Source organism: Hesperophylax consimilis, chromosome 16 (genome assembly GCF_061612785.1).
Source record: "Hesperophylax consimilis isolate HC1 chromosome 16, BYU_Hcon_1.0, whole genome shotgun sequence".
Taxonomy (NCBI): Eukaryota; Metazoa; Arthropoda; class Insecta; order Trichoptera; family Limnephilidae; genus Hesperophylax; species Hesperophylax consimilis.
The window spans coordinates 12,375,081-12,393,186 of record NC_142851.1 but is presented as its reverse complement, the minus strand read 5'-3'; the positions used below and the strand labels follow the sequence as shown (position 1 = coordinate 12,393,186).

Here is an 18,106-nt window from a genome sequence, read left to right as displayed (position 1 = left end):
TTTTTTACGTTAGAATTTTCAACCTCACTAGGACAAACCTGTGTTGAGGTTAAGAATTTTACAAAATAATAAAAATAAAAATAGCACAAAGATTATATATATTAAGACAACACTATTGTTACATTAACGTTTCTACGAATTGGGTATCTACATGGTACCTATTAACTCTTTGCACGCGGCCGTATCAACTGTTGTTACGGCAAAAAGTCTATACTCATACGCGCCTGTATCAACAGTTGATACGGACACTTTGAATGCCGATATTCCAGCGGTCTTTTGACATAAATTTATTTCCCGCTCGCTTGAACATTCGTAGAACTATCACGATGCTGACATCTACAAGAATTACTCGAAAATAAAATTGTATTTCATTAAAAACATCGATAATAAAGTGAGCCTCTTTGCGCCTTCGAGTGCCATAGTTTACAATTTTGTCAACGGATGGCGTTAGTTCAATTTTGTTATTATATTAAGTGACATAAAATTTAAGTGTCCAGTTTTAGAAAAAGTTTTCATAACAAAAAATGATAAGTGCTCATGGTGTCCCACTTGTGTCTATCACCTAAGTACACACACGCCGAGTGAATGGCGGGACCACATTCAAAAGATACGGTACGTCTTTGTATGAATTTTTAGGTTTTTTTTTTTATAAACATCTAAGAGTGTTGACACACGAGGATTTGTTATCATATTGAGGAGAATAATCTGTTCTGTCTATATTGTCCAATAAATCATGCCAGAATGCTATAATTTGACATTTAATTGCGTGCATAGGTATTTGAAAATATGTACCGCGTTCAAAAGGTTAATATAATTCCAGCCAATTCATTACAGTATAATGTAGTAAACATGAAGGGTGACCATGATATACATTGATATTTAATTGCAAGAAAAAATATAATAAACTATTATTTTAAAAAGGAAAGAAGAAAGAAAGAGAAAAAAAAATTACATAATAAAAGGAAAAGGATGAAAAAATATACATTTACAACATATTATGCCACAATTTAAAAGGACAAAGATGAAAGCATATATTGGAAATCCTCGGAGAGCACAAATAATTTAACATTATTTTTTATTAATTTTCGGGAAATCTACAGTTTACATTTTTTTCAGTTTGTAGTTGTTTGAGAGGTTGTAGATATAAATCAAATCATAATGGAAATATAAACAATACAGACATAACATTATTCACAAACCATCAGAGAAATATTCTTTTATGGACCTCTTGTATTTGGTAAGTTCGCAACTGAAAATATCCACCTTGGATAATACGCTATTGTAATTATTGCATAGTCTGTTCAGGCAAGAATTCTGCTTAGAGTTTGTTTTGCATTGATCCACCCTGAACAGAACAGAAGAGCGTGTTAAATGCGTTTTTAAATGTACACAAGGAATTTGACGACTTAATGTGACCTGGAAGGCTATGAACAGAATATTTGTGGAGCATGCCAAATCTCAACCTGGGATGTAGCGATATGATGATGGATTTGAAAATAAGAACCTCACCTGTTTCTGGAAAGTATCCAATTCAAATGGGAAAGTGTGAGCCATGTTAGGAATCTTCTGCTCAAAGTCATCCACGGGTTTGGTGACATCGAGCATCTCAGCCCATTCCGTCATCCCCATGGAGGTCTTGATCTCCACTTTGGATATTTCCAGCACGGGCAAATCCGGAACAGTCTTAATGGGCTGAATGATGCACTCTTCCAGAAGCATTTCATCAGCACTTGCTGTTTTACGTGCATCATTCGTGTTGTCTTTTTTCTGTTTTGCATTTTGTTCGTCAGTTTCGGACCAAAAACCTAAAATAAAGCATCCGCTGTGAATGTGGTGAGCTGCACAATACTCACAATAGCTAAAAAGGAAAAACAAAGGAAAGGATTGTTGGTGTAACCATTAGAGACCGTATATAAGACCACGGTTATGGATAATGATGATAACAGTATAGAAACAGCGGGAGACCTTAAACAAGATAATCTGATGATATTAGCAACGGTTGGATAGACAGAGATAGTTAAAGAGAAAGGTCCAACGACAGAGCAATATGTCCCTGTAAACTTAACCTATTACCTTCAAGAGGCCACAATTTATGGCGGCCTTCTCACAAGGGCTTGCCTCCGTGCGGCCTCAATTTATACCTCTAAATAAGTCAAGACTATTTATTTAAAAAAACCCTCAAAAATTACTCTTTTTGTGTTTGTTACATAAGCACCTACCTAGAGTGATTCAATGGCAACATAACATAATATTTTATTAAATAAATACAAAAACAAAAAGGTTATGGATGGCATTCTTACTAGATCAATATTTTCTGGAAAAATATACAGAAAAAATATTTCAATTGCTGTGTTGAGATTCAGAAAAAGTAACTTTGGCCGGGATGGGTTAATGCAGAGAAGTTAATTTATTATTTAGTGTACGATTCCATGAATTACTGTAGATTAATTATTGTAGATAGCAAGGTGACAGTTTTAATACCTAAGCTAAGATGGATAATGTGTTATTTTGAGGTTAAATAAGTCTTTTTGTATTCAAAATGAATGCTGTGAAATTTTAAGAAAAATTATCAGCATTTTTTGCAACTGCTCCCATCAGTAGTTATCCCACAAGCTGGCTGCACTGAGTTCACTCCGTAAGGGCGGGCGGTTCGCTGAGCACTTAGAGAAAACAATTCAGTTTAGATGCACAATGTCAAAAATGACATAGTATTTCAGTACAGAATCGCACCCTTGAGCAGGCTTTTTTGTGAATGAGCAAATATTTAGAACGTGTGCCTACTGCACACCGCCGTGCTGAGAAAACAGTAAAATTTTGATACACACATAAAAAAGAGTGCAGTATTTTCATAGTACAGCTTCGTGTACAGCTTTTGCTTTTGAAGGAATATATCATTTTTAGTATCAAGTCAAAAAGAACATAGTGAGAATATTGAGCAGTATCGGTTAGAGATCGGTGGGAAGTAAATAGCAGACTTTTTTTTACCTGTGATTGAAATATGCATATGGCATTAGATTATGTAATAAATATTATAAATGAAAATGTTTACCAATGAGATGGTTGTCTTTTTTAATGATATCCTTGAAATCAACATCAGGACTGGAATCATCAAGATTAAGGTGAATGTCCTCATCATCTTCCTTGTCTTTAGAAATGATTCTTTCATCGCCGATTAGGGTGACACCATCATCATCGAAAAATAGGGGAAAATAGTTCTCATCAGCACATGTTGGAATGGTTAGTAATTCTGTAAAATAAAATGTGTGAAGATTTTACAAAAATACAGACCACAGGATTCTTACTTTATCGATGCAAAAACTTCTCAACCCAACTTTTGTCACGTCCGCATATGGCGCAGGGTCGCTCGCAACTTGCAACCCAATTGCCTAAACGTCCACGCACAACGGATTGATAATGTTTACATCGAAAAATATTTTGAAACAAATTACAATAATGTCTAACCACAAAGTGAGTGCTTCACACAAATGAATATTTTTTTTATTTGTGATATGTATATACAATAAGAGGAACAACCATAATTCACATAATATCTATTGTTTACTAGCTGCACACCGCCACACGTTGCTGTGGCTCAGTCTGTCTGTGCAGATAGAATAGAAACAATAGCATGTGTTGCTTTTACGGCCAACAGATGACTCTGTTTTTCAAAAAAAACTTTTTTGTCCAATAGATGGCGCTGTTTTAAAAAAGCATGTTTTTACCTCTCACAGGTGACACATATATAATATAGGTATATAAAAACACATGTGTATTCAAATGCAAAGTTATGTCAAAATTTCAAAGCAAGCATTGAAGGAAATTTTGGAGATTTAAGATTTTGAACAAACTGTATTATTTGATCGCAGTGTATTGGATTAATTATATACCATTAGTGCCACCTGTGAAGTTTAGGTCATATTAATTATGAAAGGTTCTCGCCTCTGCTAGTTACTTGCTGTTAAGTCGCGTCGGTAAGAACAGTGTCCTGTATTGCTCCTGTAGGTTTTCCTAAAAACTACCTCTCGCTCCAGAACAATCAAAGGTTTTACCTTTCCTAAAGAACTACAGGAACCGGCCTGTATTTAGTGCATTACAACCCTGTAAAAAAGTGTCTATTCATGGTGACTGTAAATAAAGTGATTCAGATTGTCTCTCAAAAATAACAGTGTTTAATTTAACAGGACCCTACAATTTATAACACAAACGAGCATTTATATTTATATATGTGAAAAAAAAGTGATTCCAGTAACATTCCACAACATTTACAATTAATGACATACATACATTAATCAATTACATACATTAATTACATCAGTTGCGATTGCAGTTGCAGCCTCGTGTTAAAAAAAAGTACTTATTCTAATCTTTAATTCATTGAGGTTTGACTGAAAAATGTCCATCTCAGAAGAAAGGTGGTTTAATAACTTAGTCATTCTTCCCAGAGGCAGGATCATTGGTAGGTTGGTCCTGCTTCTTGGAAAGATAAAAAGCTTGCGCCGCCTAGCCTATGGTGAAGTTAAAGATACCGGGGACATAAAACGTAATATGTTCCAGAATATCAGAATTGCAAATGTGTCCATTGACCAGCTTATGTGTTACTAACACCATTGAAATTTTTCTCCTAACATTTGGGCGATCTAGTCCTAGCATTCCAAAGAGAACGTCAGAGGGATACAACAGAGGGTAGTACCCAAACTCTCGCGTAAACTCTTTTGTACCTTTTCTATATCATTTGAGTTTATCGCATCTTCGGGTCCCCATATTACCGAGCCATTCTCAAGAATGCTGCGAAAAAATGTAAAGTAAAGCATGCGTAAAATATATTATAAATTTGCATGCTATAATTCAGCAGATGGGAGTATCTTCGAGTTTCTATCTATCGTCAAACATATCTGGATATAATAATCTTAGACCTAAGACTTTAACTGTAGGTTTTATCTTATCTTCAAACAGTGAAACTCTCTTAACTTCTCAATCGCCAAAAGTACCCATTGTATACGTTGAGCACCGGCGTATCCAATAACAAGGAATTCCAGACTAATTTCTAATTTTTTTTTCTTACCTTATAACTTGCAAGCTTCTTAACTTTTTGCAAATTTCATTTTCATAGTTAAAATAAGTTTTGAAATTTGCATTTTTCCATCAAAACGATTGAAATCTGACGGGGTAAGCGTGACATCATACCACTCGGGGTCGGTGATTAAACAAAAAACCGAATTGAAATATTTAGCAACATTTTCCAAAAAAAAATGATTCTTTTGAAATAATTTGTAAGAGCCGTGTGAATTGTTAGGCATGTGGCCGGCCAACCCGTTAGGTAGCGGTTTAAGTGCTGTCAGAACCTGCCGACCACTCACAGGACATTTGAGAGTCTCATGGTCTTAATAGTTTTTAGTAACGATAAAGTTATACATAATAAAATGTATATTTTCAGAATCAGCGTATAAGCCATAATATTTTTAATTCAAGTTCCTTATTGGTAATCTGACATTAATACATTTTGTTTGTAAGATTATTATCCTCGGCACATCACGGAGGTATAAGGTCGCGGGAGCTCGACATTCCAAAGATTAAAAGTGTTATTAGGTCTTTTAATAATTAGGTTTTTCAAAGGAATCATGAAAACTTCATAGGGGTGAACCTTATACGAGGTTTGAATGTATTTGAAGTCAACGTTCATTTGTATGGATGTCAAAAGAAATGTGGATTTGCAATAACGTCTTATCTTATATTTTCAGTATTACATACGTTGCCCCATAAAATAGCCGGGGGCATCCTCGACATCTGTGAAGAGGTCGCTGGGCGCATCCTGGAAGACAAAGTCCTGCTCCAGCTCGTAGCCGGCGGGCAGAAAGGGCAGCTGGTTGGGCATGCCCTGGGTGGCGAGGTGCGGGGGCAGCGGTGGGCGCTGCATGCTCAGATCCTCGCGCCGGTGGCTCTGGTATGACACCACCTCCTTCCAGTCCACGATCTGGCCATCCGTGTCGCGGATCGGCTGGAAATGATACAATATATAGATATTTAAATTAGTTCATGCTGGTTAACCCTGATGTATGGCAGTGAGGCACAGAACTGGCAGAGGAAGGTTTAAAACTGACTGAATGCTGTAGAAATGAGATCCCTGAGGCGTATATGTGTTAAAACCATGTATGACCATTTAACAAATGTGGAGATGTGGAGAAACACAAGTGAATGGTAGAAGTCGTGAACGATTGAAAATAATCGTTGAGCAGTAGTTAAAATATGGTGTTGTAAATGGTGATTGTAGTTTTCTGGAAATTCTTTACGAAAAAAGAGATATTTTTCCTAATTTTCTTTTGTGTAGGTATACTCCGCATACTTGTTTATGGTTAGTTTGGAATCTAATATAATTCCTATGTGAAAGAAGCAAAGATTGTGTGCCAAGATAGGTAGCCGTCTCCATCCTCTATACCTACTACTGCTGGGATAGTTTAGTGTTTAGTTAGTTATAAAAACATAACCTACTTGTAGTCCCGCACGCACAGGAACACTCTGACAGTGAAACAGGCTCGTAATGTCTACATCCCGCGGCCAAACATTGTGCGATCCTTCCCAGTTATGAATGGAGAGTCTCTCCGGATTCAGTAATAAGTCCCTCAGTTCATCTTCTATATCATCGATAACCGGCGGAATCTGTTGACAGATGTGTCACAAAAATATTAAAGATGTACCAAAATGCTGGGAATTGATGCATCTTTGCTATTCGTTTAATTATACACACTTTCATCGTTCTTCGTTGTTCTTTGGCTGTCATTTTAATGGCAGTATTTTAATATTTAAATCCTAAACAACTATATTTTTATATGAATTTTGAGAATGACAAATGACAACCAACACTGTTTCATCTGTCCATAGACGAAGCAATGTTTTGACTTTTGACGTTTCGGAATTCGGACATTTTGGTTAAATAATATCGCGTTATTTGATAAAGATATGTGTTGATTTTACGTCTTTGTTGTTGAAAAGGCTATTTTACATGTAGATGAAAGTTTTACGATAGTTTTACGATAATTTCAAGTGTTTTGAGACTTGGGGATGCCATTGACCTTTCTCTGTAAGTAAGTACTTTCCATTTGCTGTATCCCGAAAATTTCAGATTCAATTTATGATTAGATTCAGTCCAAAAAACTTTTTTCATTATTTGGCAGTAATAAAATATTTGTATTTTTGTTTTCCGAGATCACACGATTTGGTTTTCTACGGAAAGGAAACCCAAAGTTTTTTTTTACGTTTATGGCTGTTCACCCCAAATGAGTATTCTAGCCAGCGTCAAATATAACAGGGCCGGTCCTACACTCCGGGCGCCGAATTGCCACGGCGCGAAGGCGCTGATAATACCTAACACCTAATAGTCCCAACACATCGCCCTTGAGTTTATTTTTCATAACAAGGGCGCTACACAAAAATACAAATCGCCCGACTATCAGTGTATACAGTGATCACCTACCTATAGGTATATATTTTTTTCACAAAGAGTTTTAATTTTATAGTAGTGTTTATGTTTTCTATTTCTTTATTATTTATTTTTATTTATTATATTTTGTAGTCCCCCTCAACACAGGATCTCCTGGTGAGTAGGACTACGAATATAATCAAAATCTATTATACATATTCTTGTAAAAATGTTAAAAAAATATAGCCGTTAAAAAAAAAGTAATTACAAATACCTACATTACATATGTATACATGGTGTTAATGGACATTCTTGACTTACTTTAACCAGTGATTCCTGACATTATTTGGAGTAAAAAATGAAATTTAGTAATCCGGTGACTTTTTTTTACATATTTTTTTACCAACCCCCTCACCACGATCCTAACTATCAAATTCCTACTGATTTTCCATGTTTTTATTTGAAAAAAGAAAACATACAAATTACACCGTTTACCAAAATTGCAATAACATTTTTCTCCAAATATTGTCAGGAATCACTGGTTAAAATAAGTCAAGTACGTCACTAACACCCTGTACATAAAATTACGCCGAACAATGTTTTAAATGTTGATAAAAAAATTATGTTTATATTTTTTTTCTGCTTGGATTTCGAAAGTATTTCTGTTAGATGTCTTCATGGAGAACCATTGTGTGTTCACTGTGCTGGTTTTTGGCAACGGCAGAATTAAATGCAATGTGTATAAAAAATGTATATTTTATGTAAAAAATTATGTAAAACGTAGTATTGAAAACACGATTGAAAAGTTTAAGAAGTTCTTGAAATTATTTCTGGATTGAAAAAAATATCGTTCAAGTGGCCCTGCTCACTGTTAGTACATTGCATTGTTATTAATTACATTTTTACATTGTATGTATATTACAATGTTTTTTACTAAATAACTATAATAATATTTGTTTACAAGGTGATTATTCAAGCTGTTATTTTACGGCTTCTATTGCTGGCTTGGTTACAGTCTAGCTAATTTCACACGTTACCTTTCCCAGCAGAAAAAACATGAAAATATTTGTTTATGGCACAAAGCGATAAGAAACCAAAATCTAACGAAAATAATGATTTGTTGATAACATTTGTAATCAACCGCAATCGTATTCGATATTTATGCATATCATTTTTACGTTAGGCAGGTACCTACAAATTGTTGTGGTATAAAATAATTTTGCAGTCTGACGTAGGTACCTACCTACCTTGGAGGAAATATTTTATTTATTTATTTTTATTTTATTTCATTTAAAAGCCCATAGGGCTTTTACATATAATAATGTACATCTTTATTTTTTTAGTTATACATTTTATATAAAAAAAATACATATAGATTACATATAAAAATGTCAGATTTAGCAAAATATAGGTTACATAAAATATAAGAGTTTAAAAAATTAGGTATGATAGAGTGCAAATAAGTGCGACAAAAAATATAAAATTTGCCAAAATCCTCCAAATCAACGATAATGTTAATAAGAAGGTATAAAATTAGTTGATAACAATAGTTTACAAAGTATGTAAAAATAGTTCGCACATACTCCGTTTAAAGTTGGCCAAGTTCAAATTATTGTCAAATACATTTATATTATTTAAGTATTTGTTACCAAGACTGTGTAAACGTTGTATTGGAGAGTGAAAACTATAGTTGGAATGAGATGTATGTATGTAAAATGTTGATATTTGCCTAGTTGTTCAGTAGGTATGTGTAGATTTATTAAATGCAGGAGTTCACAACAATCGAATTTAGAGTTCAATAATTTTAATAATAATATATATATAGTTCCTACTTGTTTCTGCAGGTGGCCATACGAGAAAATAAAGACTGAATGTACATAACTACTTTTATTTATCCATTGGTTTTGTATTCAAAATACTTACAGGTTAGGGCCCGTTCCCACTTCCGTTTTCAAATCGGAGGCGGGTCCCGTTTTAAAATCGGATGCCCTAGTGGCTGTAGTGGATGTATGGAGCTGTTCACACTTGTCCGACACGATTTGAAAACGGATCCGACATTTTTTGTCGGATGGCTCGCCTACGCAGCGCGTCCGTTTTCAAATCGTGTCGGCACACGCTCGCTCATAGTGTTGTATGGAGCTGTTCACACTTGTCGTCCAGTCGTTCCGGCAGAGTCCCCGCCAAACCCCGACCCCTCCCCGCCCGCTCCCTGTCGCAAGGAAGCAGGCACGCTGCGTGCTTGTATTTGGTTATTTTGTTAAGTAAATAAATCAAAACTACAATAATAGATAAGGAAATAAATCCCGAAAATTTAATACCACTGGTCGAAGAAAGAGTATGGTAATATTTTATCTTTAACTAAATAAACGGAAGTGGGAACGGGCCCTTAGGGCCCGTTCCCACTTCCGTTTTCAAATCGGAGGCGGGTCCCGTTTTAAAAACGGATGCCCTAGTGGCTGTAGTGGATGTATGGAGCTGTTCACACTTGTCCGACACGATTTGAAAACGGATCCGACATTTTTTGTCGGATGGCTCGCCTACGCAGCGCGTCCGTTTTCAAATCGTGTCGGAACACGCTCGCTCATAGTGTTGTATGGAGCTGTTCACACTTGTCGTCCAGTCGTTCCGGCAGAGTCCCGCCAAACCCCGACCCCTCCCCGCCCGCTCCCTGTCGCAAGTAAGCAGGCACACTGCGGGCTTGTATTTGGTTATTTTGTTAAGTAAATAAATCAAAACTACAATAATGGATAAGGAAATAAATCCCGAAAATTTAATACCACTGGTCGAAGAAAGAGTATGGTAATATTTTATCTTTAACTAAATAAAAACAAAACACTTGGTGTACACAACTTTTGTACATCAAAATTTTTATTTTTATTTTTTTAAGTTTACTTTTTTAAAATTTTAAAGCTTTAATGAGATGCACGGAAGAGCGTATTAGTTTAATAAACACATAATAAAAAATATTTGAGTTGTTATTGTTTTCTTACTTTAAAATATCGTTAGCCTTTCTTCAGGACAAATGCACTCTCTCAATTTTGTATTTTGATATGTTAAGCTCTCTGAAACTCATTCCAGTAGATGGTTAAAGGAAGTGATAGACATTCTCTTAAGCCATTAAGCGCCCTTGAGGTGATTTTCTCACGGTGAAAACGGCACTATATAAATAAACCAATCATTATTATTCTAAAATAATTAAAGAACTTTAGTTCATCACTTCTCAACTCACCAATTAACACTTGGAAAATTCCTACAGAAAATCATTCAGCCATGATTGAGTGTACCCAAAATTTTCCTTTAAATTTTTTCCTTCTTTTTAATAAGTACCACATGACAACAAGAGCTTCATCGTCGTCCATTGCGCACCATTACTGAAGAATGAGCAAATAACATGTTTTGGTTGAATCGACAATTATTTTTTTTCGTAGAGTATGGTCCGTTTTTAAAACGGAAGTGTGAACAGGGCCATTGGCCATCCGTTTTTAAAACGGGACCCGCCTCCGATTTGAAAACGGAAGTGGGAACGGGCCCTTAATCATTTTAATCAGTCCCTTGCTTGTGTAGTGGTGTAGGAGTACTTTGGATGTATAATACAATTATTTTAAAGTTACTAATTATTTCGTTTTTGTTAGCCGAAGATGAAAAAAAAAAATAATAATACCATTGCCGAATTGAAAACATTGCGAAATGATTTGCTCGTACTTTCTATGCAGGAGATCAAATAAAATATATATATTATGTTACCACGATTTACTTAGGTAGATACCTACAAATTCTACCATTTACTGATGCGATTGTATGAAAGCCAGAATGTTGAGGTTAGGTTGGTTGAAAGTTTCCACTTCGGACATTTACAAAACCATTTCGGTAAATGCAAGAATTTCTTGAAAAAATCCACAATAAATTAATGTCCGGTCATTTTTGACAGATGCTACATAAGATGAATTGATGACAGATATTAAAGACACAGACAAGTTCACAAGCAGTGCTACATTTTTGTTAGTATGAATATAAGGTGTCTTGTATTTTGATAATGTCAATCCATAGATGTCGTAATTTTAATGTATACATTTGATGGTCAAATTTCTTCATTTTGAAAGGCGAATGATCCCGAAGACAATATTTTTATTTACAAACGCTTTCAGCTTTACAAATCCTACGGTCTGTGCTCGTAAATTATATTTACGTTATCTAGTTAAACTAGACTATAAAAACCCACAGTAATAATAATAAAATTGCAAAACCAAGTTCTGACCTCTTTCTTTTCGTAAAAAACATGTTATTTGAGGGTACGTATCCAAATAATAATAAATTTAATTCAACATTATTTGGTCGTGTTTCCTTTGTTCCATTTGTGGTCGGGCTACCCTCTGTCCTCTTTGCCAGGAAGAGGGAGACCCTTAGTAAAGTTGTCGCTGTGGTCACCTTGTTAAATTCACGCCTGGTCGACTAACATACATAACTTAACCGCTGGAAAACCTTTGGACTTGGAAATTGAAAACACTAGGTGGGCCTCGCAATTCTCAGTGAGGAGGTAAAGGAGAGGTTTGGGCCCAATGTAACACTGTAACATAAGACAAAATATATTAGTTGCCCCATATTTATAAGGAGAAAAATGTATTGTTAATTTAATAAGAATCTCTTCAAATTATTGGTAATAATATTTGGATGATTTGTATGTCGCCGTTTTTGTGAAAAATCACCTCAAGGCCGCTACAGTTAAAAACAGGATTGCAAGAAATTTGTAATATATCGGAATACGTGTTCATGCACCTGCATTTGCGTTGATAATAATGTATATAATTACGAAATGCGAAAACATTAGGATTTTTATGAACACGTGTTCCGATATTGTGATAGTATATTCGTATTCTACTAAAACTTTAAGGGCATGCAATCTCATTTACCTATATGTGTGCAAATAATAGGTATGAGCCCGCTCCCTCATGGGTCGGTAAGGAATCAACATAAACCGAGTGAAGTCAAAACCACCTAGCTCACAAGGCCGTAACACTGAATCATATCGGCCTTTTAACTTGTATGAAAACCTCAAAATCTTTAAATCAACGAAAACATAAAAAAATATTAAAAAAAATAAAAGTAGGTAAATTAATTTTTTTTTTGAAAAATCTTATAGAAGTAGCCATATGGTGAAACAGGTCAAGCCATAAGATAGAAAAACAATAGCGCGTGTTGCTTTTACGTCCAACAAATGGTATAGCGCGTAGTAGTTGTAGTTTTATTTCATAGATATTACTAAATTTAATGTGTCCAACAGAAACGGTATGTATTATGGTGTGTTTTACTTAAAAACATATAGTCCATGTAAACATAATCAAAAATGCTTATTTTGTTTTGTGTCTGTCCTGCATAACTCTGATTCAATGAACTTGAATTTCCTTTGAATTTAGGTATCTTTTTCAAAATTGGTACTGATTGTGTGAAGAATTCAGACAAGTGACGAAGTACCTGCCTGTAATGTAAGATTTTCACCAGTAAATTACCTGCCTGTAATGTAAGATTTTCACCAGTAAATTATTTTAATTACTGTCATTTTCAATAATTGAAACTAATTTGTCAAGAAAACAGACTATCCTGAGATTGTTCAGGAGTCTGCGCTAGTAATGTAATAAAACAAATTAATAATTATATGTTACACAATTCAGACACTACGCTAACTCTGAAATAATTGTTTATTTGCCCAACAGATTACGCCGTTTTTACCTCTCACAGGTGACATTTAAATATATGTATATAAAAAAAACACGCATATTCGAATGCAATATTGTGTCAAAATTTCAAAGCAATCAGTGAATAACTGTTTTAAAAAAAACATGTTTGCCCAACAGATTACGCAGTTTTTACCTCTCACAGGTGACATCTACTCGTATATACACGGTGTCCGGAAACTCGTAGTACAAGCGGGAAACTGGAGAATCTACACCACATGGAGAACCCAAATAAACATAAAGTTTTTTGATTTGAGCATTATCACAAAAAAAAACAAAAAAAAAATATTTTTCGGCTATTTTAGGGTAAAAGTTTTTTCTGGTGTTTAGGGTTGAACAACAGATGTTTTAACCCTGTAGAGCAGAAATATTTTATGATTACACCGGATTAAATGAAGGGTGATTTCAAAATAATGCTTCAAATCCGAGTTTCTTCATTTGTTTTACATTCAAATAGTTTTAATTAGTTGGGTACTTTGATCATCAGTAATAATTTATAAGAATTTGATTAAAAAAAAAAAAAAATCAACTTCTAACTCGATTTACTCGATAACGAAAGCTCAAATCAAAAAAAAATATACTACAAAATCGACTCCAAATGTGATGTAGATTCACCAGTTTCCCGCTTGTACTACGAGTTTCCGGACACCCTGTATATGAATATGTATATAAAAAAAACACGCGTATTCGAATGCAACGTTGTGTCAAAATTTCAAAGCAATCGGTGAATAACTTTAGATTTAAAATTTTGAACAAACTAACACTTACATTTTTATTTATACAGATAGATAAAGCAAATGTTCGAGGAAAGTAACTGAATCGTCTTTTTATATTTGGCCACTCTAGTCTATAATAAATCAAAGCTTTTTACCGGACCTAAAGGATGCGTGAAGGGAAGTTGGATATTTTCCCAAAAATGTATGAACGTGAATTAGGTACCTACCCACTACCCAAATGTGGTCATATTATTGAAGGTAAAATATAATGTGACTTGACCAAATTTAAAATGTTTTGATTAAAATACTCGTTAATTAGGAGTGAATTTCTACGGGAGTTTTTTTTGCAAGTTCTTGTTAAATTTATTTTTCTGCAGTGTTTACGGGCACGGACGAGCTGTCACGAAACTAAATTGATTTCATAACAATTTTGCTTACGAAGAATGTCAGATATCTGGAAAAATACATACAAAAATCTTATTAATTGGTAAAAAGCGTATAACAATTTTTTTTGTTGATAAAAATTTCAAGCAGCACACGTCATTCTAAATAATTAATTTTATGAAATAGATTGAAAAAAATTATATGGAAAATATTTGGAATCTTACAAATGCAATACATTTTAATCATAATACCCGTACGTTATATACTTTAATCACTTAAATACTATTCATCAGTGAGCGTTTATAAGGGGGCCTCAGTACTTATGAAGAAAATAGAATAGTATTCGTAGATTACATTCCTGGAAAATACAACAACTCTCAACAACTCGCAATGTTAAACTAGGTAAATCTCTAAATAGTCGCCATCCGCATCTGTCTGTTTGTGCGTTTAGTTCTTCTAAAATACGCAACGGTTTTTGATAGGGTTTTCACTATCATTTAGAGAATTTCTCCCGGAAAATTTATATGTATAATATATGCATGTTATGTTTATAAAAAGTAGAGAAAAGTCGGTATTTTGTAATCAAGTCATAAAAAATATTTTTGGACGCTTACATCGCTAACGCTGGCTAAACCTTATGAGATAAATCAAAATAATTTAGTACGGAATTGTATAGCTTAAAAACACCTACAGAAAAGTCTGAGAAGGTATATGTCTATCTTATAAGGATAAAAATTGGACGATACACGCTTCAACAACGCATTGAAATTATTAAAATTCACTTGAGTGAATCAAATGCAAATCATCTTAAGTGATGAGGCCCATTTCCACCTCGGTGGCTTCGTCAACAAGCAAAATTGTCGCATCTGGGGCTCGGAAAACCCAAGAGTTATTGTTGAAAAGCCTCTCTATCCTCAACGTGTGACTGTTTGGTGCGATTTATGGTCCGGCGGAGTCATTGGACCTTACTTTTTCGAAAGTGTGGCTGGAGCAACAGTTATCGTGAATGGATTGCGCTATCGAGAGATGATTAATGATTTTTTATGGCCGGAATTGGATGGTATTGATCTGGACAACGTTTACTTTCAACAAGACGGCGCTACGTGCCACACAAGTAACGAAACCATTGATCTTTTACGATTGAATATCAAAATAACACCTCTTATTGGAAAACCCAAATAAGCTGAAATACACTACTGAAAATTAATACGTAACTAGCTTTTATCCCGTTGTAGGCAACTAATGAGTAAAACATATTTGATTAAATTAAAGTGTAAAAACAAAAGGAATGTATGATTTGGTATTGAATGTGGATGAAGCAAGAGGTGTGCCTACTTTTATATTTATGATGTGATGTTTGAATATGGATGAAGCAATGAGTGTGTGCCCACAAATGTATTAAAATAATGTATTTTTGAATGTATGTGCCTAAAATTAGCTTTTTGCTTTTTGTAAATTTTTATTTTATTTAATGTATGAATGTGGATGAAGTAAGATATGTGTGCAGGCAACTAATAGGTAGAGAACATATTTTATGCAATGTATGAATGTGGATGAAGCAAGATGTGTGTGCCAAATTTCATATTTATGATTTGGTGTTTGAATGTGGATGAAGTATGAAGTGCATACTTGTAAATAAGCTGTTTTACCCGTTGAAGGCAACTAATTGGTAAAAGTGCTAAGCGATTTGATGTTTGAATGTGATTGAAGCAAGGAGTGTGGGACTACAAAATTTAAAAAAAGAATTGAATATTTGGAGAAAAAAAGGTGCCAAGGAGCTTACTGATATTTTTTTCATTAATACGTAATAAATCTAATATAAAGGCAAATAAGTATTTCTGGGTTCTGGGTTCTGATGTTTCAGTTTTAGTTGATCAACGATTGATTGAACGACAAAAAATGGATTAGATTTCTAATTAAAAACTTAATAAACTTTGATGAAAGAGGGTTCACACTTGTCAATATGCTTTGAAGTGTCATTCAGTAGATAGCTGATCAACTAAAACTGAAACGTCTGAACGAGGCATTGCAATGAGCGGTGATTAATAAAATTATTAATAAATTATAGCAACAGAAGCAAGAAGCAAACCTTATTTGTCTGTACTTTTTTGCCACTTCTTATATGTATTCGTTTCAGTATACATTGTATTCTACAGTAGGTACATTCAGTGAACCATGTTGATACTTTTTATCAAATAATACTGTAGGTATACAAAGTTTGCAAATGTATTTATTTAACACTGGCGTGTTTAGGATAAGCGTGCAGGTTTTTTATGACTCGGTAACTTATTTTGATGTGTGGTGTATTTTGATCTCGGGTTCATGGGGTCATTGTGAACTGGGTTGTAATTTTTTGCATTTCAAATATATTCGGAAGGATTAATGCTGGGTCAGCAGATTTCGTTGGCAAAGCATAGTCGTCTCCGTTCATTGCATTCCAAAACAATCTATAAAACTGATGATGCTTCCACACTGAGTTTTGAATGGGGTTGCACTTTTCCAAGATAATGCTATAAATAGAAAAGTACAAAACATCATATCTCTAAATAATATAAAACAATTCAAAAATGACACGATCCGTGTCTGTCTGTTCTTCTAAACTACGCAACGGATTTTGATAGGGTTTTCACTATAATTTAGAGAATTTCTTCTGGAAGGTTTATACAGGGTGTATCGGTACGTACCCGACAAACTTTAACCAGCTATTCCTTAGCATATTTGGAGTAAAAAATCTTATATGCACTTTGCTGGCCGGTAACGTTTTTTTTTAATAAAAAAATTACTATTCATATTTTCACCACATGTGACCACTGTTTTATCCTTTGTCAATGTTTGAAAACCCATCTGGCAATATTTTATTCGAATTCCGTTGAATAATGTACGTGTGTACCTATATTGGCGCGCTTTTACAATCACAACGAAATGGCACGGCACTATTCGTCTCATTTTTAACTATTATTATTTAGTGTGTGCGAAAGAGCGAAGACGCTTTTCGACATACTTGCTTATAACAGCTGTTGAATACGAAAAGCAATGCCAATGACAATGATGGAGTGTGGAATTTTTTTTTTTTTTTTAATTGAAAAAAAATGCTACCGGACAGCATAACATTTCTTACTCCAAATGTGCTAAGGAATAGCTGGTTAAAGTTTGTCGGGTTAGTGCCGATACACCCTGTATATTTAAAATACATGCATATTATAATTATAGAAAGTAGACAAATGTTTCCGAGCAATGCCAGATATAAGTCAGCTAGTTGACTATATAATTATGTCTAAAGTAGACCGGAGACGATCAATATCAATAAACTGTCAATGCGCTTACGTCATTGAAGTGCGATTGGCTGAACTGCAATCGACCCGTCAATACTTTTTCTCTATGGACATCTGCGGAAACAACCTAAAATTAGGAAAACAGTGATAATCTTTGGTTTTTTTTTTCATAATTCTGTTCCGCTGCGTCAATGTCGCTAGCATAAATTAACTGCTCACGTCGCTTGTCTATGACGTCTATCAGCTCAACCCAAATATACATCTTTCCCCCGCCAATGGGAAGATCAATTGTCAATTGCTTCAATTGCCTCAGTAAACGATCAATAGGTATAGGTATATGTATTATATTATACAAAATTACTATTACATTGTGAAATATTTTTGTACGATGTAATATTACTTTTTTGAATGAACATATATGAATTGTCAATCGCATAAAAAATGTAGATTGACCTAACTATTGTCAATTTATACCTACTTAATGACCTTGTAAATTGTACCTGTGATTATTTCTGATAAATACTTCATTTCCAGTCATTCGGTGGTGTCATTCATTCAAAAATACTGTAATTATCATTATATTTGTGACTA

The 18,106-nt window shown here is 34.3% G+C and overlaps 2 protein-coding genes across 2 annotated transcripts in view; one reads left to right on the top strand and one right to left on the bottom strand.

The window, feature by feature from the left end:
- tst (superkiller complex helicase subunit twister) overlaps nt 1–6,921 on the bottom strand; it is a 37,374-nt gene extending 30,453 nt beyond the window's left edge. The window contains exons 1-5 of the mRNA XM_089640907.1: nt 6,743–6,921; nt 6,487–6,654; nt 5,749–5,995; nt 3,050–3,247; nt 1,510–1,805 (exon numbers count right to left, since the gene is read on the bottom strand). Of these exons, the coding sequence (XP_089497033.1) occupies nt 1,510–1,805; nt 3,050–3,247; nt 5,749–5,995; nt 6,487–6,654; nt 6,743–6,775 (942 nt within the window). The 5' untranslated portion in view covers nt 6,776–6,921. The remainder of the gene's footprint in view (nt 1–1,509; nt 1,806–3,049; nt 3,248–5,748; nt 5,996–6,486; nt 6,655–6,742) is intronic.
- Nucleotides 6,922–7,016: 95 nt separating this feature from the next.
- Nucleotides 7,017–18,106, top strand: part of LOC149416717 (senecionine N-oxygenase-like) — a 59,484-nt gene continuing 48,394 nt past the window's right edge. The window contains exon 1 of the mRNA XM_089640905.1: nt 7,017–7,075. The gene's annotated coding sequence lies outside the window, so the exon portion shown is untranslated. The remainder of the gene's footprint in view (nt 7,076–18,106) is intronic.